The 11,346-nt window shown below is 38.2% G+C and overlaps 1 protein-coding gene across 22 annotated transcripts in view; it reads left to right on the top strand.

Moving 5' to 3' along the window:
* Window positions 1-260: 260 nt before the first annotated feature.
* The window catches only part of CAMK2D (calcium/calmodulin dependent protein kinase II delta), a 271,591-nt gene continuing 260,505 nt past the window's right edge, over window positions 261-11,346 (top strand). For 9 of the 22 annotated variants that reach the window (XM_073340971.1, XM_073340962.1, XM_073340953.1 and 6 more), the window contains exons 1-2: window positions 263-1,090; window positions 2,414-2,508. In XM_073340971.1, coding sequence (XP_073197072.1) covers window positions 1,023-1,090; window positions 2,414-2,508 — 163 coding nt within the window. In that variant the 5' untranslated portion in view covers window positions 263-1,022. Of the gene's footprint in view, window positions 1,091-2,413; window positions 2,509-11,346 lie in introns of all 22 variants that reach the window. The other 13 variants (XM_073340968.1, XM_073340955.1, XM_073340961.1 and 10 more) reach the window with 3 other exon arrangements.

The following is an 11,346-nucleotide window of genomic DNA, read 5'->3' as shown; positions in this document are numbered from 1 at the left end:
AGTCCTGGCACACAAAGCAGAACTGCACCCGCCCTCCCCGATTCTCGGCCTTCTGGGTTAGGCTGATGCCCAGCCTCTGCCGCGGGGAGGGTAGGGGAGGGTTGCTGTTTGAATGAGAAATTCACCCGTCTCCCCGCTGCTTGTGCACAAAACGGGCCCGGCTCCCACGGTGGGAGCCCTGAAAAACAAAACAAACAAAAAACGAAAGAGAGAGCGAGAGGGGCGGGAAGGGGAGGGGGGTGCCGCGGCCGCCCGCTGGTTTGAGCAAGCAGGCGGCCGCAGAGACCGTCTTCCGTGGGAGGCCGCGCGAGCGCCGCTTTCCGCCGCGTGGGCGCGGCCGCCGCTAGAGGGAGCTGCGCTACAGAGAGCGGGAGGGGGAAGGCAGAGGCGCCGCCGCAGGAGGCGAAAGACCCCCCCCCCCCAGCTCTTTCTTCAACTCAGGCTGCCCCCTTCCCCCTCAGCTCTGCGCTGTCAGCAGCAGCGGCGGCCGGACGAGCCGCGGAGCCCCCCCTACCGCCCGGCTGCCGCCCGGGCTAGCGCACAGCCCCGCCGCGGAGCAGAGGCGGCGGGGACCGGGCTGCTGCTGGGTTCCAGTGCTGCTCCTCCTCCTCCTCCGTCCACCCACCCACCCAGCTGTGTTAGTCGTCTTCACGGCTGGCTTTGCTGCCGCTCGCCTCCCCGCGGGTTTTGGTTTCCCTCTTGCCGTCAGTTTCCCCTTGGGCACTGACCGGTGGGGTGCCACTCTGAACGAACCCACGAGCGGAGGGGGGGAGCAGCTGCGCGCGGCGGAAGAGCGGCAAGGTAGCTCGCGGGGAGGCGTGGAGATCCCCTCCCGACCAGCCCCATCAAACCATCCGGTGAGAAAGTAAAGAAGCCAGCGAGGGTGACAGCGACTCGCCGGGAGGCGGCGGAGGAGGAGGAGGAGAAGCAGCGCGTCTTCTCTCCCGTCTCGCCTCCTTTCCGTCCCCGCTCTTCCCAGCCCCTCTCTTCCTCCGAGGTACCGGCAGGAGCAGCCTGGACTCATGATGGCTTCAACCCCTACCTGCACCAGGTTCACCGACGAGTACCAGCTCTTCGAGGAGCTTGGAAAGTAAGAGACCTGGCGGCCGCTGCACATTGTGCCGGGAAAGGGTCTTTCGGCTGGGGGCAGGGGAGGTGGTTTGACAGATCAAGGCTGGGCAAAGAGGGGGCTATTGTTTGGGTGTAAAATGAAGGGAGAGGGGGGGTGTCAGGCCGGCTGTTGTCTCAGATCCTTTGCAAAGGAGACTTAGTGCATTGCTGATCTCTGCAGTTGGAGCTGTCATGGGGGAGGGAGGATTCAGCTCTATGCACGTATCTAGATAATAAATTCATATTTTTTCCAACACAGCTGCTTCTCTGTTTTGCATGGGTGACTGTTTTATACTTGATACAATTCGGTGCCACGTTTATTGATGGGGAAAGTTCAGCTGGGTATACAGTATAGTTTGCAACCAGCACTTCTAATCGGGAGGGAGGGCGACCCTGCGTGAATGTAGCTTGCCCCCTCCCCTGCCCTCCTCTTATTATTTATGAAATATTGTTGTTTTCGATCTTAATGTCAGAGAAAGCTCTGCCCAGAGCAGAGTGTGCTTTTGTGTTTTTCATGTCCACGATCAGAAAAGCTGTGCGGTTTATTTAGACACTCGAAAATACACCCAGACGTTCATAGATCCATTGTTTACAAAGAAGCTGGCTGGCTGTGTATTGTTCAGACCTGAAATTAATTATTGCTCAGTCTCCAGTTTCTCTCTGATTTTTTTTTTTAATTTGTGAATTCATTGCTGTGTCATTTCTTTATGTAAATGACTTGAAAAGGCTTGTGGGGATGCCATTTGGTATTAAAAACATGGAGAATATGTCGTGAACAGCTATCTAATTCAAATGCTCCTTTTCTGCAAGGAGTAGGAATGTCCCCGTGTAGCGCTGTATTCATTAAGATGTACTTCCTAGTCACACAAATGGGCTCAGTGTTTAAATTTAATTAAATACAATCGCCATGTTGACAGAGCTGGAGGTGAAATTTTTACACAGAGTTTGTTTCGTTTTTCCCACTTTTTTGCTGCCTGTAAGGTAGTCACAGAGCATTTGAGGCTTTTGAGGCAGGGAACTGTAAAAATGTTCACGTTTCCGGTGTGTAAATACCATTTGCTTATAATTTGCTGTGTACATATATTTAAACTGTTTAATGATATGACTTGTGCTCACTTGTATTTTAAATCCAGTGTACTGTTATCATCTATAAAATGAGTAATGATTGCCATTTTGTGCTCATTTTCCTGTCTCCTGTATTGACGTTATGCGTTTCAATCAAATCAGTTAAACTCAAATTATTAGAACCATTATCCAGTATTACAACCCTTGTATTGATGTTTGTCTGGTTATTGGTTTTCAGGGGGGCGTTCTCAGTGGTGAGAAGATGTGTGAAAATTCCTACAGGACAGGAGTATGCTGCCAAAATTATCAACACCAAAAAGCTGTCTGCTAGAGGTGGGTATTTTCAACCCAATATTTTCAGTGTCTCTCTCTCGATTCCTCTACCCTCTTCTTTTTTCTTGTTTAAAATAGTACTATATCTAAGCTTTTGTACACTGAGTAGATATTTTATTTTTTCTCCGTATATTTTCCATTTTCCTAAAATACTGGTTAGATTTTCCATGTTGTAAAGTAATCTTTCACTGACCGACAGTGCTTAGATATGAGATTACTGCTCTACCATGCTAAAAGGAAAGATGTACAAATTCTAGAGCATTTTTTTAAAGATGCAAATCTGCTTTTCAGCTTTGTGTGAGAGAGAGTTAGAATAACAGCCTGGAATGTCATTTTCTTTTATTATTTTTTGAGAAAATGCTCTCTCACTCTAATTTTTATGAAGAAAAATTTGCTCAAATCTTAATTGAATAACATTCTTCCATTATATTTAAATATCAACATAATTAATCAAGCCATATTTAACAGTGAACACCTTTAGAAAAAAATCTGATCTGCTGCACATACAGTTTTTCAAATGAAAATGTAGTGTAATAGGGTAGACATTTTATAAAGTAACTATTTGTGTACCAAGTAGTGATGTTTAAGTGAAGCATTTGTACTGTTATTTCTATCATGCACACATTTTCTTTTCCTTTTATTTATATTTTCCTTATGTGGTATATATCTGAGTATGTATTTTACAGCTGTTTGTATCTATATCTAGATATTCACTGGTTGTGTGTTTACACTACATTAAAGAAACTATATATTTACTGTGTGTTAGGACTGCTGAAAATAGGCCTTATACTTATTGTTTGGTAAATCCACACTAACATGCTTGTACGAGGATGTTAGGGATTAAGGATTATTCTCTGTTGACATTATCTTTACTTTCATGTGAATTTATGGTATTGTGATGAGCATGGAAATGAGTAAACAGTGTCAGTGTGTAAACCTGCCTTTGTGGCTTGGTTTATGTTTTATACAAGGGGAGCATTGTATATAAACAGCACTCTGATTTCATTAATTCATTTAATAAATATATAAAAGAATACTTCTAATATATGGTGGCATAGCTGTAACTTTTCATGCTGCTCTAACAGCTGGGGATCATTCAACATTTTGCGTTATATAACCTTATTTTCAGCTCAGTAACAGGATTGTAAAAGTTTACTTTTCACTACCTCTTGTCTTCAGGCTCTTAATGTATGAGAGAGTTATTTTTTTCCTTTTTAGTTTTATAAAACCATATTTCTAATGAGTTTGTTCATTTTTAGGATTTGGCTTTTTTTTTTTTAATGGAGGGGTGAGGAAAGTAAATAAAATGGAAGTTTGTGATTTGAGAACTTTTTCTTACTTAAAAATACATTTTGATTTTCAGTTATTTTTTCTATATCAGTTGAAAATGTTGATCTGTTAGTTTGGATATTTAAAAGAAAATTAGCCAAAATATTGACATTTAAAACAGATAAATATTTAAAAAATTAAGTCCCTCTTGACACGAGAGACTGTAATGGAATCAACACTGGATTGTTAATGAATTATGGTTTGAATGTATCACATATATATTACAATTTTAAATATATGTGTTACAGTGAAGAAACTATAACATTTATTAAAGTAAATTTTAAGAGTCTGCCTTAAACTCCTAAAAGCAGCACAGGACACAGTAAATGCTTCTACTTTGCACTTTTCTTACACAGTTTTATCTAGACATTGCAGCACATACATGACCAAATTCATCTTTGGTGTAGTCTTTTAATTTGTGGAATTTCACCAAAGAAATTGAGAATGCAGTATGCAGTATAAAATCATGCACAGATCTCGGATTTCTGCATTCATGGTACCCAAGAATTCAACTCGGAGTTCCCTTACTTTTGTGGATTTAAACTTTAAACCTGAATAATAGATTGTGGGCGTGTCATTTTCCTTACATACACATGTGTGTATACATGATATGTTGTCAGTGGATTTAAGTGAGTATTATAGGGGTAGGGAATACTAACTGTCCAGCTCTGCCTGTACAAATTTGCACAAATAGTTTGGTCATGATCAGGCAACTTTCACAGAGCTAGTTTTTACAGAACTCTTCAAAAATTGCTAGTAGGAAGTTTTGCTTTCTTTTCTATTGCAGTTATATGGTCCATATAGTGAGGGTATTAACATACATAAGAAATTGTTTTGTATTGAGTGTGTATGTATGTGTATATCTACACATACACACAGTATACATATAATTACATAGACTCAGTGTACTGAGGTATTTTGTCAGGTAAATAGCTCCAGATATGAAACAGTAATCAATAAGCATGCATCAAGTTAGAAAAAATGTACTTATGACCCTAACCATTTGTAGTTTATTTAAAAGCATGCTTCCAATTTCTCTGTCTTCAGATATTTCTTACGATATAGGAGCTATATGTTATATAGCATCAAACTGTGATACATTTTCATTTGGATAACTGATAATGGGTTTACAGATTGTAGGTTAGATAGTATTTGAAATCACACCATTATTTTAATTCTTTCACATCTTGACATGTTTTTCATTGTGAGATGGAGCCATTGACTTTCATGGGTTCATACGATAATTCACCGGTGTATTAAATCATACAGAATATGCTATTGTTGTAATTCTAATGGACAGTTCATAAAGTGAACTTCATCCCAGTGCACGGGGTACATACAAGGTACTCTGTGCTGAGGTGAATTTCATGTATGGTGACTGGCTCTCTTTGGTGTAGTTCACTAAATTCACATAGTGTTCAGTAAGACTTTTGCTTGAAATATTGAAGAGGTATTTTAACAAATGATATGGAATAATCAAAACTTTGATTATATTTTACTAAGTTTATTTCAAACAGTATTAATATTCTTAGTTCTGGGTTTCAGTTAGTGTTGCCTAGTCAAACAGCTCTTTCCCATGTATGTTTTCTTTGAGTATATTTGAACACTTAGGTTCATAGTCCTCCCAATGTGAAATATTGATCTGGTCATACAAAGCTGTCTGGATTTGCACTTTCTTCCCTGCATGATTAAATCTTTACAAAGGAGTTTCAAAACACTGTTGTGTTTAAAGTGCTGCATGTTCTTTTTCATTTGTTTGTTTGTTTTTGGGGGTCTTCTGCACAACACTTTGCATTTCTACTGCTCTCATTTTCAAAACTAAGTTTGTGTTTTAAATTGATGACAAATTTCATATATTTGGAATGTGGTCACATACCTAACTAATCCAAATTACAATAGGAAAAAGTACTATTGTTTAAAGTTAGATTTTTTTTTAAATAAAGAAGTTGATTTTAAATGCATGGTTTTCTATAATATTGGTAACAGGTAGGTAGAAATGTCATCAGTTCCATGGTTGATTTGTTGTTCTTAAACAATAATAGAAGTATAGCCTTTCATTGTAGAGATGCCTTTTATGAACAATTTTTGTGTTAGTTAACTAACATTTCTGTAGGAACATATAGAAGTTCCTCTTTTCATTTAAAAATAATGTCACGCTTCATATACAAATTGTGGTTTTTGTAAGTTCTTAAACTTTAATGAAGAATGAAGAGATAATTAATTCAGATTGGTATTGTTAGAAAATAAACAGTTGGTCATTTGTATCAGAAGAACACGTTCGTAATAAACTAGGAGCATGAACATACTGCAGGAAAGTAGAGCCCTGAAAGAAAGTGGAAGAGTTGGCAAGTGTATGGAAAAGTAATAGCATAAAGCAATATATCTGTGCTGCTTTTACATTGTACTAGGCTTAATCTTATATATATTCTGTTACTTTTTATTAAGCCTTGGTTTTGTTATTTGCAGAGGCTGTCCTATTTATGGGTATATAGTTAGGAAGAATAAAGTTTGCTATTCTAAAATATTATTTTATTCAGCCTTGACCTATTATGCATCAAACTTTAAAAAAAAAAGAAGACAAAACTTAATAGCGTTTATTTTTATCTTTCAACCTCTTCTTTTTTTCTTTTTTGAAAGAATTGTGGCTTTAACCCTACCATGAGCTCTGTGTGGATGGATCCTCTGCCTATGCAGATCCCATTGCAGGATCGAGGTCTTAATCTTCAGTTACAGTGTATGTGTTTCACGGACAATAAGAAAATATGAAAGATTTTTGCAACCATTGTACTTTTGACATATTCTCTCTAATTAGATTGAAAAGGAACAGAAATCGGTGTGCTCAGCAGATTGTTCATTATATGCAGTCATTTAACTCATCTGAACTTGCACTAGATCTGTAGTGACCAAAAGTACTTGCCTTCTGATGATCACTCGATGGTACTGTCCAGTTCCTAGTGTGTCTTTGTCCATGTTGCCAAAAAATACCCCAGCCAACCCTTTGGTCATTGCAGCAGAAAGGTGAGCAACTATCTGTGGCAAGTATACATATTTGTAGGGCAGATACAGGAACCCATAGGAGTTATCCATTCCAATCTTTCCATACCCGTCACCTGATCCAAAGTCCACTGACATCAGTGAGAGACTTGCAATTAGTTTCACAGGGCTTTGGGTCAGATCCTTGGAGGTTTCTGCTGGTTACTTATTGTCTTCTCATTTGGCTTCCTCTCCACTCTTAGTATCTTGCTATTTTATGAAAGAGAGAAGTGCTTCACTGATATTTCCTGTACTGTATTCACTGAAGGGTCCCCATGTGCAAGGAAATGTCACAGGTGACCACACCAATTGCAGATTCTTTCAACTACCTGTGATTTGCACGGAGACTGAAGAGGCACTCTCACCCTTTTGGAACAATATTTTGTTCGGAGACTCTGAGGAATTTTGCTGTGTGGCTAGGGTATTTCCATCTATAAATCTATCCATGTGGAACATTTCATGAACCATAAAGTTGTTTAAAATACTGTAGGGAGATAAATGGAAATGTGAACCATATAAGATGGTATTTTTCAGCATATTTTTTTATGGCAAAGAGAGAAAAATTACCATGCCACTACAGACTAGTGGTCCGTTTAGTCATGGTGCCATAGGACTCTTTGCCGCTTTTACAGATCTAGACTAACACGGCTACCCCTCTGATATCTTGTCTCTATTAATGCTGTATGCTTTGCAGGAATCCAGAAAACTGCAGTAATGCACCCAACAGTGCAATACTATGTACCTTAGGGAAAATTTCGTTCTGACCCTAGCAGGTGATGAGCGTAACCCTGAAGCACAAGAATTAATAAAATTTAGACTTCTATCTTTGTAATTTTAGGATAACTGGATGCTATTCTTATTCATAATGTTGTCTATAATTAAACAAACAGAAAACCCCTCTGGGCCTGCTCTTGTGAAGCAAATGTCAGTTTTGTATGTGCAGGGTCCATAGAATTGAGCTCTAAGCCATTTGCTTCAGTAAAGTCTTGTGGAGGTCTGTTTCTCACCTTAATTATATGTTGATTGGTAACATGTTTTCTCTTATGTATTAAATGTGTTTCCCTTTCAGTGTTTTCTTTAAGATGACAGGAAATGATAATCAGTTACACCTTGTTGCTTGAAGAACTTTTGGGGAGAGAAGGAACATTGTCTGGGATCTCCCTGTTTTTTCATTCTGTTCCATTACTTCCTGGGGCTTGAACTGGGCCTCTGACCCATCTTCTCATGAGTAGGTTCCTTCCACTAATGAGTCAGCCAGAGGGAGTTATTCAAGGGTGACTTGTTCTTTCTTTCCTTCCTCTCCACTGTAGACTTTGCTGGTTTTATGTCAAATTAACTCCAGTTACTTCACTGGAGTTACTTCAGATTCACTCAACATAAGAGGGAAGAGAGCTAGGCACTGAGGTCTTCATCTTGAATTCCCCATACTGTACAGTTTCTAAATCTCCATGTTGATTTTGTAACATAAATATATTTTTTCTGTCTTCTGTTTTTGTCGAGAATTTGTTCACTGAATGTATTTTGCTTAAATTCAAATCAAATTTCAAAGCAAAAGCTATTCTTAAAACAAAACAAAACACTTTTTTAAGAGGAAAAAAAATTAAGTGCCCAATCCTGTTCACAGTTGCTCCTGCACATATATGTACTCCCATGCATAATCCCCAATGACTTCAGTAGGGCTACAAGCAGGAATAAAGAAATATAGTCAATAGTAACTATTTTCACAATGGGGCCATTAGTTAGTAATCTTTTAATAGTATTCTGAAAACCAGGAATCAAAGCAACCATGTTACTTGCTCTTCCACAGTCTCTTGGTGTTCTCCCCGTTACTTTTTTTTAAACCTTTTTTCCTTGTTTTTTTATTTTTTATATCAAGTCTGCAAACCTCTCTAATATGTTCTGCGTATCTGAAGTATTACTTGTGTGTGTTTACAATATGTTCATATGAATATGATGTAGTGTAATATGTTAATTATTGTCTTAAAATGTGAAAATAAGGGCACAAGAACAATATTAAACATTTTCAATTTTATTGTATGTTTATTTTATTTGCTTCTTTAGTATACAAAATAATGTACAGTATTTTATGCCTATTGTGATTTGAGGTCCCAGTTCAGTAAGGTACTTAAATACATTGCCTATCTTTAACATGTTAGTTCTCCTATTGATTTAAAATTAGGCAGACGCTTATGTGATCGTTATCCATCTGATTAGGTTTTAAAATGAACAAGTTGATTGAAAATGAAAAATAAAAGCAATCGTCTAATGAGACAAGAAGAGGTATTAGGTGTGCAGATAAGAGGTAGTGATACATTACTCTTTCCCAGTCATGATTGGCATGTAGTAGCCATTCTTACTACTCTTATTTCATGCTTATTATTCCAAGTCCTTCCACGTTAGCTGCTTTTCTGATGCACTGTGGCTTGAAGGGCAGGGTAAAAACATATCCTCTTCCTGTAACCTAAAAACACCTGCTTTGACAGCCTGGTGATTCTGACAGATTAAAAAAATGTAAACCAAATTATGTTATTTGCACAGGCAAACATAAGCAAAATGATGTAATCATTTACCTACCTTTATTTGAGCACCCTCAGATATATAGGATAGGTATCTTGAGTGGATCTTACTGGTACCTCTGGGTTTTATTTCGTCAGGGTCCTATATCCTTCTTCATATGCAGTTACTTATCAGTTGTGGGATACTTTGTAAGGACAATTTGAGGATTGTAAAGTATTATAGAAAAGCATAACCTCTTCCTAACTTTATTGGATGAAGGACACGTACAATACATACTCATGTTGAAGGTGATAGCTCTTTTGTTTAAATGTTTATTTTAAATTAATCATGCTTTGAAGGTGAATGGAACATCTGCTTCCTATTGGAGAGCTACATAAACCCAATCCGTCTGTTTATTCGTGTAAATGTTTTAGTTTGTGTGTGTGTGAGAATATATATAATATCTGTTCCTCTCACTCTAATCTGAGTATTACTAGAAATGTTTTGTGCACCAGAACCTTTATTTATGTAATACCAGCCTGAGCAGATGTTGCCTTTTGTGAGAGGGTTTTTTTACAGTAGTCCCACCCACTCTGCAACTTGTTTTTTTTCCATTGTAGTGTTACCCGTCCATTCTCCTATGTTTGAGGTTCAGTAGCTTTGTCTACCTCTTCATATGAGACTTGTAACTCTGCTATTTCGTGTTATATTTGATTGGAAGTTACTAAAGAAGTTGTCAGCTCCAGTGCAAGGTATTTAACATCTGAGTGAATTTGGTGCTCATGAAAGTGATACTGGCTGAAAGCACTGGCTCCTGCCAAGTATAGTTAAGACCTGTGCATATTTCCTCCGTGCAGCTTTGCGAATCCACCTCAGCCTTGACTTGTAATGCTTCTGTTATTCCAGTCTTGAGCCTCTCTTGAGTGGAAACTGCCAAACATAGTGAATTGTGCTATGTTCTGTGGTAGTTTTTTATGAGAAAATGAGGTGACAAAGCTTGTTTCCACCTGTTGACTAAGTCTAGCTTAGAACTTGGGTCTCTGGAGCAGAAAAGCTAGTGCCTGCAGAGCTGTGATACTTAGTGTCCTAATTAAAAAAAAATGTTTTCATCTGTTCAGCCTTTTTTGGCTAGTTGCAAACATTTAAAGTAACTTCAAACTCATTTTCTCTTTCATTTAAAGGAAAATTAAAGAATGTGGTTAGAATTACAACTAAAATCAGACTAGGAAAAACAACTCAACATTAGGATTAGAAATTACCTTGTCATTATTTTAAAGGAATAGAAGGCTGTCTAAATGTGAAGGCCTACTCAGCTCATTAGAGATCTGTCCATACAACAGTGCATCTGTTTTGTATTTGGTAGAAATCTCCTTTGCTTTAGCTGGTGGTCTGAGGCAACCTATGAAACTTCTGCTTTCAGTATTACCTTTCTTGAATATTAAGTATTTCACAGAGAACTGTGATGATAACTTAAAGTATTAGGCAAGTTTGGTTAAAAAATTATCAAATTAAAAAGAATTTTAAATAAAATAAAGCTTATTAATAATAGAAAAGTAACAGTATTGATGTTTTGATGGCAACCATAAAGGAAATTTCTCTTTGTATGAGGTGTAATTTTATTTTCATAACACTGCACCGAGACGTTATACTGACTCTAACTTCCCAGCAGAAGTATCTTTCATCCATTTGATACGAATTTCTGTATATTTGTGCAGTCACTTTGAAATTGGAGCCAGGCTTGCTCTTGAAGTTGATGAGGTCCAGTCTGCCATGTATCTTTTGCTGATCAGTTCTAGACAAATCAACAATAATTTGGCTTGAGGTTTGACCAAAAACCAAGTGTTTGGTTTGACCAAAAACCAAGTGTACCAAGATAGGAAGCTGATAATTCTTTTCCTTTTTGTAACACTGTTTTTTGTCTGTTTTGTTTCCATGTTCAGATCCATCATCTATCTGCCTTGTTACATCTGTAGGCAGAAG

This window comes from Lepidochelys kempii, chromosome 4 (assembly GCF_965140265.1).
Source record: "Lepidochelys kempii isolate rLepKem1 chromosome 4, rLepKem1.hap2, whole genome shotgun sequence".
Classification (NCBI taxonomy): domain Eukaryota; kingdom Metazoa; phylum Chordata; order Testudines; family Cheloniidae; genus Lepidochelys; species Lepidochelys kempii.
Note: the sequence above shows the minus strand (reverse complement) of the source record. Positions and strands in the feature narration are given on the sequence as shown.